Here is a 20,294-nt window from a genome sequence, read left to right as displayed (position 1 = left end):
AAACCATACAGAGAAAGACAGATACCATATGGTTTCACTCTTATGTGGATCCTGAGAAACTTAACAAAAACCCATGGGGGAGGGGAAGGAAAAAAAAAAAAAAAAAGAGGTTAGAGTGGGAGAGAGCCAAAGCATAAGAGACTCTTAAAAACTGAGAACTGAGGGTTGATGGGGGGTGGGAGGGAGGGGAGTGTGGGTGATGGGTATTGAGGAGGGCACCTTTTGGGATGAGCACTGGGTGTTGTATGGGAACGAATTTGACAATAAATTTCATATATTGGAAAAAAAAAAGCCCTCCCTGTTCATCGGCCATTACCCCACCACTCGCATTACTACACACTTACACTTGCTGCCAAGTCCCTTTCACAGCTCTCATTGGCTGAATGCTACTGGCCACGATGCAGGGGTGCGTGAAGACATGGCCTCCCGGAAGGCTTACCGTAAGGTCATAGTGGAGACCTACCAGAACCCAGGCCTCTTCCAAATACCTAGTTTGGGTGGGGTCCTTATTCACAAAGCCCAAACCTAAACTGGTTTGGTTCTTAGTGAATGTTTAATTCTGAAATACCTTTAGGGAAAGGATAGGATCTGTGCATGGGATGGACACTCACTTCAAAGACGGGCCCTCCACGTAAGGTGTGCAACAAATTCCAGGACCCATAGTCCTGCTTCTACCTTGATTCAACCAACATTTAGTTTTAGATCATTTTCTTGAGAACTTTATTCATCAAAGAATCCCCCAAATGATTTAAACGGCTATGGAAGTTCTCTTTCACTTCATGGAGGTGTGTGTGTGTGTGTGTATACATATAGATACTACACTAGCACTTTAGAGTATTTCCTGAGCTGCCCTCTGTTTGTCTAACTTGTATTTTAACCAAAGTTAACAGGGAAATAGCTGGAGCACTGTTTCAAAAAACCTACCTCCAATAACATTTCAGCAGTTGAGGCTGGGAGGCAGTGTTCTCTTCCCATTTCCTGAGGCTTTTAAATATAATCATGTTGATTTGTGCCTGTGCCTCCCAACTCAACTGCGGTCTTTGAGCTAACCACTCAAAAACCTCCTTTAATTAACAGAGTCACCTGAGGAGGTGAGTCAGAAGTCTGCAGAATCATCACTTCCACTGACCAAAACCTGGCTGCTTTCCAGCCTCAAAAAGGACACAGCCTTGCAGAAGCATACAATAATCGCCTGGCAGAGAGCAGCGGACCAGAGGCTGAGCAGCCTGGAAGCAAACTCGAAGAAGATGGGGTCGGGCAGGTGGATAAGGGACATGTACTTGTCCTCTTCTCCACCCCACACTCTTTGTGGTAGTCCAACAGAAGGAGAGCTTGCATTTGGTCCACAGCAAGCCAGATCATGTAGGTAATATAGAAGGACTGCATAGATCCCTTTATCATAGGCTCCTCTCTCCAGGCACCAAATCCTGCTAAGACACAAACACATAGACACCTATTCACATAGGTGTGACACCAGACACAACACATAGACACCAGAGCCTATAGTCTGAATAGGCTCAACCTGAGAACGAGTGAAACTGCAGGAAAGCAGATGTAGAGTCATGCTAAGATGGGCTAGGGAAGGGAGGACAGAGCAAGCCCCGGCTGTCCCCCTGGTTACTTTCCTGTTGCTAGACAGAGGAGAGGTGCACTCACACGGCACAGCAGACGGCGTCAGCTGACTTCACAGTAAGTAGTCCTCTTCAAGATTATCATCACCAGACACAGAGGCAGCTTCTGCTTAGCAGAAAGGGGAGGAAGTTAGGCATGGCCACTGAGACTCAGGGAATACGGACTTCTTGGTGCCCTGTGGCCGCTTTTTAAGAGCTAAGTCTTAACACTGTCCCTAGTTTGGAGAGACTCACTGAAAACCAGTAATTCCCAAAGATGCTCTGGGGAGGAAATGCGGTTTGTACCTGACAAGCTGAGGCAGGACAGGGTATTTGCTATTTCTCCAGGGCTCTTCCTGGTCTCAGCGAGCATGCTGCCGAGAGAGACCTCTGTTTCTGTGGCCTGCAGGGATGAAGACGAGAGAAGAAGACGACTGTAGTGGCTGGTGGGAAAGGAGAGGCTGCCCTCTCATTTTGTCCTCAGGCTCTGGTTAAGGCAGTGGAGTCAGATAGCTGAGAGGAACAAGGACGCCCCCTTAGGAAAGCCCTCCATAGCACATCATGTGTGACCAGAAGCCCTCCCATCTCCCAGGGCAGACTCGCCCCGGAGCAGCACATTACGTGTACTCACCACATCGTGCAACATGTCTGGGATGGCTCTGTTTTCTTCCATGTCTTCAGGAAGTTCAACTGCATATCCTTTACGAACTAATTCTAACCCGATATCAAGTTTCTAAGAAGAAAAATGCAAAGGGAATGATGTTCTCTGTAGAGAGGGGCATATCTGAGGAACCAGGACAGCAGGGTTAGGAGTGATACTCGAAGTGATCCTTCAGGGGTGCCTGGGTGGCTCAGTCGGTTGAGCGTCCGACTTCAGCTCAGGTCATGATCCTGTAGCTTGTGAGTTCAAGCCCTGTGTCGGGCTCTGTGCTGACGGCTCAGAGCCTGGAGCCTCTTCAGATTCTGTGTCTTTCTCTCTCTCTCTCTCTGCCCCTCCCCCGCTCACACTCTGTCTCTGTCTCTCAAAAATAAACAAACATTAAAAAAAAATTAAAGACATTCCTTCAGTAAGCAGGATCTTAGGAGGCAGGAATAATAGCAAATATCAGATAAGGGCTTCTGGGAAAGAAAAAGTGAATGAGGATATAAATATACTGACGAGACGGTGAGCCATGAGTGGACCCCAGTCGTACCTTCCCATTGCTTGTATCATATAAGTAAATCTTGGGCCAAGTTGAGATCCCAGTCTGGACATAGCTGGAGATCTTAGCCACCAGGGGCTTCCAGTCAGCACAGTGAGTGAGTCTGTCAAACTCATCCAAAGCTTCCTCTTCCCACTGTTCACCTGGCAAAAGATTGCAGGGAGAGCCTAAGAAGGGGTCCCTACTGATGGGATGAGATTATACCCACCTATTTCTACTCCAAAAGACACCTATGTCTGCCTGCCAGGCGTGTTCCTGGTTACTGCTTTCTACTGCTGGGAGGGAAAAGACAACTGAGTGCCCAGAACTCAAAAAGCCTGGGAATGTGAGAAATCCTGCCAAGTGCTATAAGGAAGTTATTTTATTTGGAGGCAAGGTCAATAGGTATTGTGACCAATTTACCTGAGGGGGCGATCCGTGCCAGACTACATTCTATTGCTTGAAATGGAAGACTTAGGAAGTCACTCCTAAAGGAAAGAAACTGAAATTAGAATCCCAGTGCCAGAAGGGCCTCTTACAAGGTCTGTGTTTCTAGACATCACCAATGAACCCAAGGGAGAAGATAATCATCTGCTCTCTGTCAGCAGGCTCTCTTCCCAACCCCCCAGTGATGAGTGCCAAGAGCACACCACCTGCGATGGCCAGGGCTGAGTTAACAGCTGGGACTCCACCCCGGCCTCCACACTGACCTGAGTGCCCGGAGGTCCTTCAGTGGGCAATCACCATTATCTCCAAAGTCAACGAAGTACAGGTCCAGGTTCCCATTCTCCAAAGTGCCAAGGACCCGAGCTCGGTACCAGGAGCCATTTGTAGGTAGAGGTGCTGCTACAATGTCTCCCACATGCACAGTCAAGTCTTCAGGCTGCACATGAGGAGGGGGATCAGGATTGGGAGAGTTAGGATGGGCAAGCTAAAAAACAGATAAGCAGTAAATACGAGGAGGAGAAAGAACAAGTAGTTGTTCCCTAGGAGAAAAAGAGAACACATCACAATAAAAAAGGCCCCCTTTTCATCAAACCCAACCCTGTCCCTACAGTAACTCACTAGACTGTTCTCATAGTGCTGGGTCATCTCACTGACAAGCTTATCCAGCTGCAGACTGCGGGAGCCAATGATCTGGATCCAGAAGTGGTTAGGGTGTTCAGAGGCAGACACGTAGACTTCCAGGAACTCATCGGCATGGAAACTGAAGTCAGGACTAGGGACTAAACACAGGGATAAGCAAGTTAACCTACAGAATCCTCACCATCTAACCTGGTGACCATATTAAAACTATGGTTGAAATGGGGAGACTGGAGGTGCCTGGGTGGCTCAGTGGGTTGAGTATCCCATTCTTCATTTCAGCTCAGGTCATGATCCCAGGGTTGTGGGATCGAGCCCTGCATCAGGCTCCACACACAGCACGGGGCCTACTTAGGATTCTCTCTCCCTCTCCCTCTCTCTGCCCCTCTCCCCTGCTTGTGCTCTAAAATTTAAAAAAAAAAAAAAAAAAAGGCAGACTGCATCAGAAGCGAGAGTTACAAAAATAACCAAGTGGCTATCACCATTTAAAAAATGGCTGGAGGGACAACTGAATGATTCATATAAGAACATCCTGAAGAAAGGTGCTAAGCTGAGCTGTGTACCATTCTATGTAACTGAGTAATAAGTTTACACTTCTAGTCATCTGCCATGTATTCAAATCAGACATCAATTATAACTGCAACATGGACCAAAGGAAAGATGTGGGCCTGTTCCAGATCCTACTCTATCACGGACTCATTGTGTGACCCCCAAACAAGTCTATGAACCTCTTAGGGGGCCTGGTCTTCCCTGTCCATCCCCAAACCTATGCACAGAAGAGAATGCTCACAATCTTTTCATCCTCCTTGAATGGTGATGATTTTTAAAAGCAGTAATGAGATAAGCCAAAAAAAAAAATCAGGCTGAGTATTTTACTTAATAAATCCGTTTAGAAATGAATACCATGTAAATTTAATTACTTGATATACTCAGACTAGTTTCCTGTGAACTAGTATATTTCACTAGTATATTATCATTCTCCATCACTAGTCTGGTTTGTGTTCCGAAAATTATTCATGTTTAGTAGTAACCCAAGTAAAATATCACCACACAAAAGGACTTCTGTGAAGAGGCTCATAAGTGCAGTCAAGAAAACAAATTATTTTTACTGCTTCCTTTTTTGGGTTGTCTAAGCCAGTATTTCTACCTTCCATATGGTAAATGGGTTCCCATTTGTTACATACTTTCAAACATGGACATCTCTGGACTGGTCTGGGCTCCAGATTTCTGAAAGCTGTCCCCATTAGGTTTCTCCCAAGCACCTTCTGGCCCTTCGACAGCCATGTCACCGCCTCCTTTTCGGGGAGGAACTCTCAGTGGTGTAGCCGGCTCTGGCCCGGCACCAGTATCAGTGCTCTTCCACAAAGCTGGCTCTCCAGCTCCACCAGACTCTATCACTTCCTCTCTTCTTACACTGATTGGCTGCTTGCGTGGGACTCTGGTTTCTGCAGAATGAGCAATTCTCTTCCGAAGTTCTTCATCTTCTGAAACTTTCTCTAGTATCAAATGCTGTGGAAAATAAGAGAGGAGATCGATTTGGCCACATATTTTGACCCAGGGTGGAGTAAAGGATTCTTCTCATTCTTAGACACAATTCAAGTCTACTAACTACTTGCCTTGGCTGCTGCCACTTCCTTCTGTGTTCCTGAGATTTTTATAAGCCTTGATAGTAGTAGCGTCCCCTCTGATTCTTTGTCACAGGTAATTTTGGCTCCAGAGGCTTTACAGATAGAACGAATTGTCTCACCACCCCTCCCTGCATTGAAAAACACATAAAAACCTGTCCTTCCCTCTTGGCCAGCTTTAACCACTAGAAAAATCACTATTTTGTATATACTAGGAGAGTCTGTTCTTATTTTCAAAGTGAACAGAATGTAAGATATTGACTAGAAAGCAGGAACTATTGCAATCCTTACTATATGAAGGGGAACAGGGACAATCTTCTCTTTCTGCTTTACTTAAACTCTAAACATTTAGTGTACTTCACGTCATTCCCATTTTTTGGCCACTCAGCACACTTTATATCTGCACTTTATTAGAAGATATCCTACACAGTGTGAGAGGCACTGAGGCAAGAATGGACAATTCTCTGCCTCTAGGAGAAGCATAAGGACTGCTCTAGGGGAAGGCATAGCAGGTGCTCTCTGGAAGAGCACGGTCTTGAAAGATCTGGGATAAATATGAGCAGGCTTAGCTCTCCTTTAAAAATCTATTGTGAGGTAGGGGCGCCTGGGTGGCGCAGTCGGTTAAGCGTCCGACTTCAGCCAGGTCACGATCTCGCGGTCCGTGAGTTCGAGCCCCGCGTCAGGCTCTGGGCTGATGGCTCGGAGCCTGGAGCCTGTTTCCAATTCTGTGTCTCCCTCTCTCTCTGCCCCTCCCCCGTTCATGCTCTGTCTCTCTCTGTCCCAAAAATAAATAAAAAAAAAAAAAAAAAAAAAAAAAAACGTTGAAAAAAAAAAAAAATCTATTGTGAGGTAAATACATTTACCTGAACCCTTCCAGAGCCTATTTGTAAAGTTCAGACCATATAGCTTCTTGGGGTAATGGGGTTTGGGTTTACCACTGCTTCTGTAAAAATGTACAGCTCTGGTCTCAATGTCCCTGTCTCCCCATGCTTCCTCAGGAAGGTGATGGGGAAGAAGGCCAGGAAAAACCCTTGGGAAGGTATGAAAGGAAGGCAAAGGTGAAAGAAAAAGGAAACAGCAGAAGAAGCTGTCCAGTGGTACCTATGATCCTGCCCACGGATCTCTGTGGAACAGAAAGCTGCTCAGACACAGGGGTATTCTCTGTCAGGATCTGATGGATGGCTGCTTTGGCCTTGCACACCTGCACAGGAAACCCACTGATAAGCAGCACCCGTTCATCGCCTACATCTTCTGTGTCCACATCAATCCGAGCACCTGTCTGTTTCCGCAGCTGCAGAGAAAAGGATACGTGGCAGTCCGCTCTGGAATAGCTCCCATTTGGGTCAGCTAGGTACACTTTCAACTTAACCCTGGAAGTAGATGGAACTGGACAGTTATCAGTTAAATCAAGATGCTATAAGCTGTCCTCAACTATCTGTACTGATGAAAGGCGATTAGTGACAAAGGTAACCCCAAATAATAGTTCATTCAAAACAGTTTCTCTTTATATTTTTTTAAAAATTTTTAAATGCTTATTTATTTTTGAGAGAGTGTGCACGAGTGCAAATGGGAGAGGAGCAGAGAGAGATGGAGACACAGAATCTGAAGCAGGCTCCAGGCTCTGAGCTGTCAAGCACAGAGTCCGATGCAGGGCTTGAACTAACCAAACTGCAAGATCATGACCTGAGCCGAAGTCAGAAGCTTAACCAATTAAGCTTCTAACTAACTAACTAACCAGGCGCCACTCTCTTTGTATTTAGAACCCTCTTTCCCTCTCATTTTATTTGGATCAGAGAGTCAAATATTTTGTTTTCTTAACAAACTGAATAGATAATAAGAAAAATTAGGCCAATTCAATATTTACTATCAATTAATGAGAGCTAATTAATTCCACAGTAGAAAAGAATGGTTCAGACTGCACCAAGTTTAGAATCACAATCAAAAATTCCCATTTCAGGGCATCTGGGTTGCTCAGTTGAGTGTCCGATTTTAGCTTAGGTCATGATCTCATGGTCAGGCTCTGTGCTGACAGCTCGGAACCTGGAGCCTGCTTCAGATTCTGTGTCTCTCTCTCTCTCTGCCCCCTCCTGCTCGCACTCTGTCTCTCTCTCAAAAATAAATAAACATTAAAAAAAAAAATTCAAGAGCACCTGGGTAGCTCAGCCAGTTAAGTGTCTTGACTTCGGCTCAGATCATGCTCTCCCATTTTGTGAGTTCGAGCCCCACAGCAGGCTCTCTGCTGTCAGCGCAGAGACCACTTAGGATCTGCTGTTCCCCTCTCTGCTGCTCCCCTGCTCACGCGTGCATGCTCACTCTCTCTGCCTCTCTAAAATAAACATTAAAAAAATACCCATTTCAAGCTAAGTCATGCATGCTCTGGGGAGAAGTACTCTTCTTTAGAAGGAAAAGAGCACGGTTAGCTAAATGTTCCTTTATTTCTTTTAAAGACCTACATAGTGCAGGTGGCTTTTGTGGGATGGGGGCAGAGGAGGGAAGCAAGAAGTTATTAAGCAGAATCAATCCCTGGGAAAGCCAATTGCTTGCTTACACACTTACCTGTTTAATATTGGCTCCTTGCCGGCCAATGATGAGCTTTACTGCCTCCTGGGGAACTCGCATCTCTATTTCGATGTCATCCTCCCCAACAAATGTCAACCGTTCTTCTGCATAGATCATGGCTCATCAGATCAGACTCAGATAGCATCCAAGTACCCCAGCCCTCCCCTGAAACTAGGTGTCAAAGAGACTGATCCACAAGACAGACTAAGGATCTCAACCATAATGACAAAGAAAAGTAGCACCTGAGTAGGAATTAGAGGGCCCCAGAAGATAGGCATTGTCTCTGGGATACTGTTTCAGATGCTAAAATGGGAAAAGCATTTGGCTCTGCAAGAAAGGGGTGCTGGATTTTGGGTAAGCTGTGTCTCCCAAGATAGGACTCCTGGAGAAGAACAAAGGCTAAATTGCCCAATGAATACACTGGGCTCAGAACTTCTGCTTGTACCTAAATCCTTTCTCTAGGTTCAGCCTGTGTGGAAGCTGGACCCCATGGTTAGCTTTCTAACAACTAAATGCAAAAAGCATATAAAAAAGATAAGAGTATATGCGCCTGGGAGGCTCAGTTGGTTAAATGTCTGACTTCGGCTCAGGTCATGATCTTATGGTTCGTGGGTTTGAGCCCCATGTTGGGCTCTGAGCTGACAGCTCAGAGCCTGGAGCCTGCTGCAGATTCTGTCTCTCTCACTCTCTGCTCCTCCCCCGCTTGTGTGCACATGCTCTCTCTTTCAAAAATAAACATTAAAAAAAAAAACTATTGTAAAAAAAGAGATTATACTCTTTACTATCTATAGATAAAAAAGAAAAAGAACCCATTGCAGTGCTGCTGTTGCTGAAGGGAACAGAGAATAGAATTAGGAGTTCTTCATTCCACAGACTAGCTTCACATTAAGAACATAGAAAAGAAGAAACCAAACAGTTTCAAAGACCCCCTCACAGAAAGCCAATTACATCCCAATAGACATACCCAGTCCAACAAGGAAAATTTTCATTTCAATTTAACAAGGCCAGAGCACAGCCTGAACATTTCCATATTTACAGCCGGGGGTCCACATACCTCTGCTCTCCCTGTACCTGCGGTATAGGATATAGGCAACTGTTGCACTGGCTGGGATCCCGAGGCCCAGCGCTATTTTCTGAATAGTGGACAAACTTGTCCAAGAAGTTCGTTCAGTGGACATTTTCTGCTGTATTCTGACTTACATCCTGAAATAAGCAAATGAGGGAAAAGAAGCAATTTCATCCCAACCTTTACGACTGGCAGAGAAGCATGGGAACATATGACAATATTATTGAAAAGAATACTACTTCAATATTATTGAAAAGAATACTGCCTACCTTCCCATATCAAGAGCTTGAGCAGTATCAAAATCTTTTTTTCCCAAAATCTATTTCATGTAAAAAGGTCTCGGTATTTTTTAAAAGTTGCTAAGGGACATATACAACAGAGGCATACTTCATTCCTTCCCCCCTCCTAGGGAGAACTATACGTTGATCACGACTTTATAGGACAAGGAATAAAAAAAATATTATATGAATCAAACATTACAAAAATACGCCTTTAAATTTCACATCAGACTGCTTCAAATTCCTTATCTGTGCTCTTCCATGTCTCTAGGCCTTTCCAGAAGCTGTTGTCTCTGCAAGGAATAGCTTTCTAGGCCTTTCAGGCTCTCCTCCCTTCGACTTCTAGACTCCGCTGCTTCCACTTCATTTTCTTCTTTTATCTATACTCCTGATTTCTAGTCATTCCTCAGCTAACACTGGAAGGAGGTCTGCCCTACTCCTTTACCGAAACGACAACCTCCCAGGTAGCCAACAGAGATGGCACGTATAAGCCCTACCTAATCTCCCCTATGTGCCCTTCTTCTCTTGGCTTCTCCTTCTCTTGCCCTGGAGGTGCCTTTGTGGTTTTGGTCTTGTTTTCCTGTGGCCTCTATCCACTGCTACTGTCACTCTGCTGTCTTTGGGCAATTTCATCCACACCTGCAGCCTCAACTACTACCTATATGCTAGTAACTCCAACAACACGGCACCTGATTCAGAAGCTCATTGAATCTCATTCAGACCACTGCAACAGCCTTCTTGCTTAGTCTGACTCTGTACCTTCATTTTGCTGCCTAGCTAATCTTAACATCTTCACTATATTTCCTTATTCTCTAGTCTTTCTCACCCTCCCAGGCAATTCATACGGTCTCTTCTCAAGCCTCTAGTGCCTCCTTCTCCATCCTCACTCTCAAATCATGTTCTCTTCACTTCCTACACCACTGAGAAAGTAGAGCATTCAGAGAAAACATTAGCCAAGTTCCACCACATTTACCCACCTACTTCTATCTATGCCCAAATCCCTACCTTCTCTCCTGTGACCATGGATGAACTGTTTCTGTTCTGGGCACTGAAGTCTCTCATAAAAGTGTCGCTCTCCTTCCTTCTCATACATTAAGGTTTTCCTCTCTACTGGATCTTTCCATCAGCAAACATACCACTGTTTCTAGTTTCTTTAAAACTCTTGATTCTACTTATTCCTCCAAATACTTCTCATTTCTTCCCTTCCTTTTACAGGAAAACTCACAAGTGCCAATACTTCTGTGCTCAATTTCTCTTCTTGAACCCACTCCTGCTGCTCTTGCCAAGGTCACCAGTGACATCACATTGCTAAGGTCTTCACTCTACCTGCCCTTGCCCCCACATCTGGCACAGCTGGGGATTCCCACTGCTCGGAGACCCTTTCTTCACTTGGCTTCCATGACAGCACTCTCCTGGTTTTTCTTTCTCCTTTCTGGCTGTTCTATTAGTCAGTTTCCTTCTCCTTCTTGTAACCTCTAAATATTGCAGTGCCCCAGGGCTCTGTCCTTTGCCCTCTCCTCTCCTCTCCTCACTTCCTTGGTGATCTTGCCAAATTTCATTCACAGCTTGGCTTTAAATCCCATCTACGCTGAGAACTCCCAAATTCATAGATCCAATTAGGACCATTCTCCTGAACTCCAGGTTTGTATACGTAAATGTCTGGGAGACAACATCTCCACTGGATGTCTAATAGGCATCTCAAACTCAAACTCAACAGGTGCAACACTTGTCTGTAGTATTGGCGACTCAGTAAATGGCAACTCCATTCTTTTGCTCGGGTTACCCTCAAATAGCACCTCCAGGCTATCAGCAAATCCTATTCATTCTACCTTCAAATTATCCAGAATCTGACATTTTACCACTCCACTGCTATGACCATCATTTGCTTTAAACATCACTATCTCTTGCCCAAATTATCGCAATCAATTATATCCCAGCATTTGCCATTGTCCAGTTTATTCTCAACAGCTGGAGTAAGTCAGATAATGTTGCTCTTCCACTGAAAACCTTCCAGTGGTTTTCAATCTCACTATGATTCTAAGCCAAAGTTATTATAATGACTTGCGAGGTCTTCGTTTTGATTGTATATCCACTGGAATGTAAATTCTATAGGGCAGGAATGTTTTCATTCTTCAGTGCCTAGCACACAGTAGCCAGTCAATAATCATTTGTTGAATGAATAAACTTCAACGACTGTTGCTTTCATGAAAAGTCATTAATGGCATGAAAGTTCTTTATCATCTGATCTCTGCCTACTACCTTCGCAGCCTTCTTTTCTAACCCCACTGCTACTAGGGGAAAAGGACATGCTCTCCTGTATATCCTTACTCTGACCCATGTGTCACTTCACTTGTCTTCCTTATACTCCCTAGCCCATCTGATCTCCCTGGCAAAACCCTACTCCTTCCTCAAGTCTCAGCTCGACTGGTACACTCCTTCTAAGGCCTGTAGGATTTCCCCTGGCTGGCTTAGGGTTTCTTCTTAGTTCATGCTGCCCCGTAAATGGTACTTCCCTGATGGCACTTGTTCACACTGTATGCAACTGTGTATCTGTTATGCCTGTGTCTTCTAGACTAATGGATTCAGCAGTGCCATTCAACCACATTTATTAAGCACTTCTATGTGCTAAATGCTATTGTGGCACTAAGGATGACAAAGATGAAGAGATAAATGTACTGAGTAGCTACTATGCCACTAGGCCCTTTCCATACATTATTTTAATTGATCTTCATGCAATCCTATAAGGTAGGAAGGAGTATATATGCTTAGAGAGGTCACCTAATCTCTTACCCAGAGTCTGGGGTATTATTTGGATATTAAGAACCTTACAAAGTAACTTTAGGAGCTCCTCCCCCTTTTCTTTCACATAAACTTTCAGCAGAACAGTACTTGGGTGTCTTTGGCAATTCAAAATTAACAAATACTTGTTTAACACTGAAAACACTGTAGCTGGTAAAAAACTAAAGACAGTGTCTATTTCCAGGTAGTACAATCTAGTATAACACAGCATGGCTTTTAATGAAACTTGCCTTAAAATGAGTGAGGAAATATAATTTATGCTATGATTTGCCTCCAGGTAAAAAATTCAACCCAAATGATTATAATATCCAAGAAAATAATGTGTTTTTTTTTACCTTAAAAAAACTAGTTGTATCGTAGGAAGGCTAAACACTCGTTAATAAAAGACCTACTTAGGAATAAAACTTTGGTTTTAAATGTGCTTTTCCTGAAAGCCTTTCAGGAAGAGTGAAGGAAAAGAGAAGTCTTCGCACAGAAATCTCCTTCCAAGGAGCAGAGAAAAGTCATGTCAAGACCGCGGGTGGATTTCCTACTATTAAACAGAGGACCGAATTTTTGCATGTGGCCTCATAGAGCTTTACTGACCAGTAGAAATAAAGTTCTTTAAACAACCACCAGAAGTTTGCCAGATCTATGTTTTCAACCAACAGTTTTAAACAAATTTAATTCACTCTCTTGCCTACTCATGCCCTGAAGAGAAAAAACCTTGTATGACCTGGGTGAGTGACCCTTTTCGAGTGTCTTGTTATTCCAGGCAATTATTTAGTAAGTAGGTCCAATATATATAGTATATCACTTGGAGATTCAGTACAGACATGAGGGAATTTTTTTTCTTTAGTGGGTAGGAAGAATGGAGTTTACTATGGGTTTGAGTTAGGAGATCCCTTTCCTAACTGAATTAAAAAAAATTTTTTTTTTCCCTAGGCTGTAAATAGACCCTTTCACTGCTCTCTATAAAAGTTTGGGTGGGATCATATTTGCATATACTAAAAGAAAGGAAACTGTTTCACAAGGATTTTTGCTTACATTCTTGAGTTTTTGAACCTCAAACTATTTTCTTATATTACGAGATGGTTTATTCTGGGTATTTGGAAAAGATTCACCTTCTTTTATTTAGTGGTTACTGCATGTATTTTCTCATACAGTCTCTAAAGTGCAAAGCTTGTCTTCACTATTAATGTGCCTCACTGAAAGAGTGCTGGCTCCTTGTTATGGGCTGAACATGCTGGGGACACAAGCAGGAATAAGAATTCTTGCCCTGAAATAAAGTCTAGGAGGAAAGATAAACACCAAAACAACTAATTACAGGCAATGCAAAGACAATATAAATACTTGGTTAATGGAGCAGCCTGGAGGAGCGAGAACTTAAATTGTTTTTTAGATGGCACAGAGTTGAAAACCACTTCATTAAAATACGAATTTATCTTCTGCATTCAAACCAATAAACATTGAGTATCCAACGTGTACTTGGCCCTGGGGATACAACAGTCCAGAGAGACTTGGTAGCTCCTTCACAGGACTTCCTATTAGGCAGGGAAGGTTTTATCTTGACAAGCAGGAGTCTGTAGGTGTTGAAGGTTTTGGGAAACAAATCTAGGCCTGTGAACCAGAGCAGTAACTTAATCTCCACTGGAGTGCTGCCTGCCTTTTAACACCACTTTTCTGGCTATAATTCATGCCTAAAAAAAAAAAAAAAATCACAGAATTTTGGAATTGGAAGGACCAAAGAGATGATCTGATTCTACTAATAATGTTCCCACTGGGGAAACCAAGGCCCAGGGAAATAAAGAGATTTCCCTAAGGTTACACAGTTAGTCATTTCCATACAATGCGGTATGCAAAGTGGTTGGAAGACCAGTCACAATGGCACCTCTTTAAGGAGACTCAAACAAAACAAAACCCCAACAGCATTTCCCCTCCAATTCAGAAACTATCAAGATCAAGGCAAAAATATATGATATTCCTCTGGCTCTGCAGCCAAACCCCCCTTAATCCCGAACTTCTGTGCTTGGGGTTTTATCACTATGGGCTTCCATAGTTCTCCAAACATCCCTTCATAACACATGCATTGCTTGCAATTCTTGACTAATGACAGTCTACAGGAGAATGAATTGAAAGCAGCAACTGTGGGGGTAGGGAGACCAATTCACAGGCTAGTCCAGGTGTTAATGATGGAGACAGAGAGTAGTTTTGACAGGTAGAATACACAAGACCTAGCAACTGATTCAGGGAAAGGTTAGAGGGTGAGTCAGGGAGCTATCAGGTTTTTCATTTGAGCACCTGGTAGATGTAGTGTTTGAGAGAGAATGTTAATGATCTGGTGGTGGAAGGAATGTGCGTGATGGGAAGATGAATGTCCGCGACCAGGATAAATTTATTGCACGGCTTTTCTTTGAATCCAAAGCTAATTTCCACTTAACTCCTTTTCACATATTACAAATGAAGTTTGCGCTAATTGAGTTAGCGGTCTCAAAGAAGGAGTATCTACTTGATTAATCAAGTATGATTTTATTTATAATATACATATTTCATACGGTGTCTCTTTAAGTGGTAAATAACACGACACCAACGGAGATGTAACTGTATGTACTGAATGCCAGCTTGTGTTTGATTTTAGGACTTCAAAAATGAATGTGAAAAGGAGGTTTGGAACTGAGAACCATAGTTCCCAGGGGAAGCAGAGTGAAGAAGAGGAGACATGTGGCTCATTTCAAGGGAAGAAATTCAACTAAATAATGGTTTTCAGGAAATACTAATTTTGAAATTTGACATTTACATGAAACAGTTGCTAACTACCTGATACGCATAACTATGGCTTACTTTTACATTATCATTTCAAAAACATCGTTAGCAAATCACTGCAAGCTCCACGGGAGGGGGGGGGGTAGATTTCTCATCCCCAGTATCTCCTGATAACCAGAACCTACAAAGTGGCTAAAACACGGGGATAGGCTTGTGGAACTGAAACAGCTCAGTTTTCCCATCCTTGCTATATTTATCTTTAACTAGTGAGTGGGGGGGAAAAAAAAAAAGCATCAACCCACTTCAAGCTGTGAAAAGAGTAAAAATTTAACTTTGACACGGTAGTCTTCAGCATTAGTAAGGAGGGAAACTGGAAAAGCAAACAAAAACCCCAATTTATTATTTTCTGACAACTGGAAACAGTCATCCTATTAGAGATAAAGAAAACACTGGAGAAAAATCAAAGGCAAACCGATAAACTGATGGCGGTTCTCAGTGTCAAAAAAGACCAAAAACACCAGTCTTGGAGTCCAAACTGGCCTGGGGGTTCGTGGTGGGGCCAGAGCACTTCTTTGGATTCGGTTAGTAGCCCCGGGGTTCCGCTGACCACGCCCTCGGACGCCTCCCTTCGCTCGGCCCCACTTTCCCGCCTGCTTGTGGCCCGGGCACCCCAGGCTCAGCCTCTCGCACTCCCCAAGCCTCCGCGCCGCGTCCCCGCCTTTACCGCTCCTCGACTCAGCCGTCGCGCGCTTCGCCTCGCACCTCACCCCAGCGGCCGTCACCTCCTCCCTCTCGCACCGCGACTCCAAGCCCCGCCTGCCCCGCTTCAGCCGCCTCTTCCCCACCCCCGCAGCCCGCCTGCACCAATCAACGCCTGGCTCACAGTCCGACCAATCGCCTGCCGAGCCGCAACCAATCCTTCAGCGGGCTGCCCCTGAGCGACGGGGCTGCTGCCTGCTCAGACCCAATTACCCGGATGGAATTCAAAGCCGGCCACCGCGTCAGCCAATTGGAGCCCGGGAAACCAGACGTTGTTAATTGAGATTGCACCTGCTGAGAATTAAACAGCCAATTAGAGGCTTCAAGGAATCCTTCCAGGCTCCCTCTAGGCCAATTACCGAAGAAGCTTCCACCTCCCCTAACCTCGGAGAAAATCAGCGCTCCCGAAGCTGGGACCGAAGTGCGAGAGCATGGAATCACTCACGTGTGTCATCGTTCGCAAAAAATTAGTGCCTTTGTGCAGAGCCAGTGTCACTCCACAGCCCAGTGACCATGGAGAAAGCAGCCTTATGATGGGTGATGCTCTGCCACTTGTTTCCTCTGCGATCTTTTGCCTTGATTGGTTCTATATCTACTGTGGCAGTGACTCAGGTGGTATGGGAAACATTTTTGGGGGAAAACCTAAAACAGGCGGCGTAGAGTTGGAGAGGTTGAGGGGAAGGAGCTACGCGGAGGAGTGAAGAGACGATGTGGACGGACAAGGCAGCAGGAGAGATGGAGAGGAACCCGAGTTCGAGCGCCCCGTGGTAAGGGAGCTGCGGGTGGTGCCGGCGTCAGGGGTTCCCCTTTCCCTAGGGATGGAGGGGAACGGGTCGGGGGATCAGCGCAAACGCACAAGCCGGGGGTCATTTCTCGGGGGGGGAGGGGCGTAGTTTTCTTTGGAAGCGGGCATTCCAGCCGCGGTCCAGGGCCCTCAACCGTTAAGGACAGTTGGGCCCTACTACCGCCTCTGCGCAAGCCTCGCAAGCCGGACCCTGCACCCCACCCCTCCCCGCTCCGCACCCGGGCTCACCCTGGGACGCTGGGTTGGGCGCTCCTGGTAACGCGCGGAGGGCTTTTGCTTTAGCTTCTATTGCTGTGCCGGGCACACGATAAGCACTCTGAATGTTTAATGAACGCGAGATTGTCTCTTTGGTGAACTAAAGCGATCTATGCCTTGGGGCCTCAGGTTTTCGTTTTGTATTAATTTTTTAAATGTGTATTTTGAATAAGTAATACACATTCTACAAAATTCGTAAGCATAACGGGTGATTACAGTGAATACCGTCTCCTTTCCCTCAAGAGGCAACCAGTTTTACCAGATTCTTGTAAAATTTTCACGAGATATTCTATAGTAAATATATACATATTTTATGTATTTATATATATTTATTACTCAGTCGATAACTTACTGTCCATACTGTTTTTGCAATTTCCTTTTATGTAGCCTAGATAGCTTACCATAGTAGCACATGTATTTGCTTCATAGTATGTTTCACGGTAAGCCTAAGGGATGTATTAACATATGTTTAGTCAATCCTTTCACATGTTGATGCCAAATATATGTCATTTGGCTCTTGTATATCTGTATAATAAATGCTTAGGACTGCAAATACTAGGTCAAAGAAATGTGTGCATTGTTTTTTAATTGGATAGATACAATTTTGCAAAATCCCTCCCTTGCAAAGACTCTTCTCATTTTCGTTCCATCAGCAATGTTTGAAAAAAAAAAATTGGTAAGTATAGTATGTATTGCCAAACTGCCTTCCACAGAAGCTTTAAATTCTCTCTCCCATCAGCAGTGTATGCAAGGGACCTGTTTGATAACGTATACTTTCTGATTTTTGACAGTCTCGTAGTGTAAATGTTATTTCATTGTAATTTTAATTTCCATTTCTTTTAAGTCAGGTTGAACATCTTTTAATGTTTTAAGTGGCTGTTGTATTTTGTTAGTAAATTGTTCATATACTTTGTTCATATTTGTATTGGTTATTTTGTCTTAATATTTGCTCCTTGTTGGTATATAAGTTAAAAATGGTTTTCCCTTTTCTCAGTTTGTCCTATGTCTTTTTACTTTTGCTTATGGTGGTAGTTTTGTTGTGCAAATCTTTTTTATTTTTTATGTATTTGAATTTGTCACCATTTTATTTTTTATATAATTTTTTAAATGTTTATTTTTGAGAGAGAGAGAAAGGAAGGGAGGGGCAGAGAGAGAGGGAAACACAGAATCTGAAACAGAGCCTGATTCGGGGCTCGAACATCAGGAACCACGAGATCATGACCTGAGCCAAAGTGGGGGGCTTAACCCACTGAGCCACCCAGGCACCCCAAATTTGTCACCATTTAAAAAATAACTTCTGGGTTTCCTATGATATTTAGAAAAATCTCCCACTAAGATTATTAAGAAATTCTATGTTTTTTATTTTTTCAGTTTTTATTTCACTTTTTTTTTTTTTTTTTTTTTTGAGAGCACATGTGTACATTTGCGGGGCAGGGTTGGAGGAGGCAGAGGGAGAGGGAGAATCTTAAAACAGGCTCCCAATATGGGGCTTAATCTGGCAACCATGAGATCATGACCTGAGCCAAAACCAAGAATCCTAGACTTAACTGACTGAACCACCCAGGTGCCCCAGAAATTCTCCTATGTGTGTGTGTTTTTAAAAATACTTTAATAGTGTCTTTTTGTATATGTAAATATTCTCCTGGAATTTATTTTGGTGTAAAAGTGTGAGATAGAGATCCAACAACTTTGTTTTATCCATTCCTACTTATTGAATAAACCCATATTTCCTCCATTATTTTTGAATGCTACCTTTATAAGACCCAATTGCCTGAATTGTATTCAGACCTGTTTCTGGACTTTTCATGTTCCATTGATCTGTCTATTCACATTGTAATTCCATACTGTTTTAAAAAATTAATGTACTTTATGTGTTTTTTCAACACAACTTTAAAAAGTGATGTACATGGGGCATCTGGGTGGCTTAGTCAGTTAAGCGTCCAATTTTGGCTCAGGCCATGATGGCTCAGGTGGGGGAGTTCGAGCCCAGAACCTGGAGCCTGCTTCTGATTCTGTGTCTCCCTCTGTCTCTGCCCCTCCCCCGCTCATTCTCTCTCCGTCTCAATCTCTCTCTCTCTCAAAAATAAATAAACATTAAAAAAAATAAAAAAACTAATGTACAATATACAAACAGAAAAGTGCACAGATGAAAAGAATACACCTTGATGAATTTTCAGAAATGTAACCAACACCCAGGTCAAGAAACAGAACATTACCACTGTACCCAAAACCACTCTACACAAGGGGGTAGTCATACTCCCCTCAAGGGTAAACCACTCTTCTGACTTCTAATGGCACAAACTAGTTTTGCCTGTTTTTGTTTTTTTATATAAAGAGAATCGCACGGTATGTACTTTCTTGGGGTCTGGCTTTTTTTGTTTGACATTATTTTTGTGAGATTCAGCCATATTGTTGTGTGTAGTTTAAAACAATTTTTTTCATGTTTTATTTATTTTTGAAAGAGAGAGAGTACAGAGCCCAATGTGAGGCTCGAACTTGTGAACCTCGGGATTGTGACCTGAGCCGCAGTGGGATGCTTAACCAACTGAGCCACCCAGGTGTCCTTGTTGTGTGTGGTTTTAGTCCATTCGTTCTCATTACTACATAGTATATTGTGGAAATATACCACAATTTACTTTTTGATTGTGCTGTTAATTTAATTTTGATTGGAGCCTCATATTGTTAGGTTACCCAAAGGAGAATTGTATTTATGATACAGATTCTTCTTACTATATACACATTTAAGCCATTGGTGTCCCATCAGTAGCATATTAACGTTTTTGTCTTATAGACTTTATTTCTTGTTAAAATTATTCCTAAGTATTTGAGTGCCTTGATTGCAATATCCATTTTTACTTTTAAAAAGGTAAACGAGTAGTTCAGACCCATTATTACAATAAAAAGTGTAGGCCTGCTTTATGAAACCATTATCTTTTAGCTCCAATAGGACTTGGTGGGCAAAAAGTAATGAAGTGAAAGTCCAAGAAGGATTACAAATTAACAAACCACAGGAGGAATTTCTTTTTTTTTTTTTTTAATTTTTTTTTTTTTTTTTAACGTTTGTTTATTTTTGAGACAGAGAGAGACAGAGCATGAACGGGGGAGGAGCAGAGAGAGGGAGACACAGAATCGGAAGCAGACTCCAGGCTCCGGGCCATCAGCCCAGAGCCCGACGCAGGGCTCGAACTCACGGACCGTGAGATCGTGACCTGAGCTGAAGTCGGATGCTTAACTGACTGAGCCACCCAGGCGCCCCAAGGAATTTCTTAATCAGAGCAGCAAAGAGCCAGGTGTAATCACTTTTCCCAGAAACATTTTGAAGGAGGGTTGACTTCTAAATGGCTGGGCAGGGAGGTTGGGGAGTAGAAGGGATGATTCCAATCCTATCTGGGATCTGTCATCTCACGCATCCCCCAAGAGCCCAAGTCAGGATTGAAAGATTGGGTTATGAGGATGGGATTGGGTAAATTGCAATTTCTGTGTTCTCATCTCCAGTTCTGAAGAGTCCTCTTTCCTCGAAGGGTGTTCTGAA

General features: G+C 43.5%; 1 protein-coding gene across 4 annotated transcripts; it reads right to left on the bottom strand.

Annotated features, from left to right (window-relative positions):
* Positions 1 to 707: 707 nt before the first annotated feature.
* On the bottom strand, positions 708 to 15,777 carry TDRKH (tudor and KH domain containing). Of its 4 annotated transcripts, none has more exons than XM_058715722.1 (14): positions 15,706 to 15,777; positions 9,113 to 9,261; positions 8,056 to 8,162; positions 6,601 to 6,790; positions 5,491 to 5,630; positions 5,059 to 5,383; positions 3,857 to 4,017; positions 3,502 to 3,674; positions 3,215 to 3,279; positions 2,804 to 2,955; positions 2,242 to 2,343; positions 1,917 to 2,013; positions 1,657 to 1,737; positions 708 to 1,427 (listed from the first exon to the last, which is right to left on the bottom strand). In XM_058715722.1, the coding sequence occupies exons 2-13, from the start codon at positions 9,234 to 9,236 to the stop codon at positions 1,685 to 1,687; spliced, it is 1,689 nt and encodes a 562-aa protein (XP_058571705.1). In that variant the 5' UTR covers positions 9,237 to 9,261; positions 15,706 to 15,777; the 3' UTR covers positions 708 to 1,427; positions 1,657 to 1,684. The 4 variants fall into 4 exon arrangements, with proteins under 4 accessions (XP_058571705.1, XP_058571704.1, XP_058571706.1 ...); XM_058715721.1 differs by having other exon boundaries at positions 15,668 to 15,774; XM_058715723.1 differs by lacking the exon at positions 15,706 to 15,777 and adding an exon at positions 15,416 to 15,640.
* Positions 15,778 to 20,294: the final 4,517 nt, after the last annotated feature.

The sequence above is a fragment of the Neofelis nebulosa genome, chromosome 2 (assembly GCF_028018385.1).
Source record: "Neofelis nebulosa isolate mNeoNeb1 chromosome 2, mNeoNeb1.pri, whole genome shotgun sequence".
NCBI lineage: Eukaryota > Metazoa > Chordata > Mammalia > Carnivora > Felidae > Neofelis > Neofelis nebulosa.
Note: the sequence above shows the minus strand (reverse complement) of the source record. Positions and strands in the feature narration are given on the sequence as shown.

Bases quoted from the DNA above. Each gene is read 5' to 3' on its own strand.
- TDRKH (XM_058715722.1), bottom strand. From the start codon at position 9,236: ATGTCCACTGAACGAACTTCTTGGACAAGTTTGTCCACTATTCAGAAA. The intron at 8,163-9,112 runs GTATGTGGACCC...TGATCTATGCAG, and splicing joins CAGGTACAGGGAGAGCAGAG to AAGAACGGTTGACATTTGTT. The intron at 4,018-5,058 runs GTATGTAACAAA...CCCTGTGTTTAG, and splicing joins AGAGATGTCCATGTTTGAAA to TCCCTAGTCCTGACTTCAGT.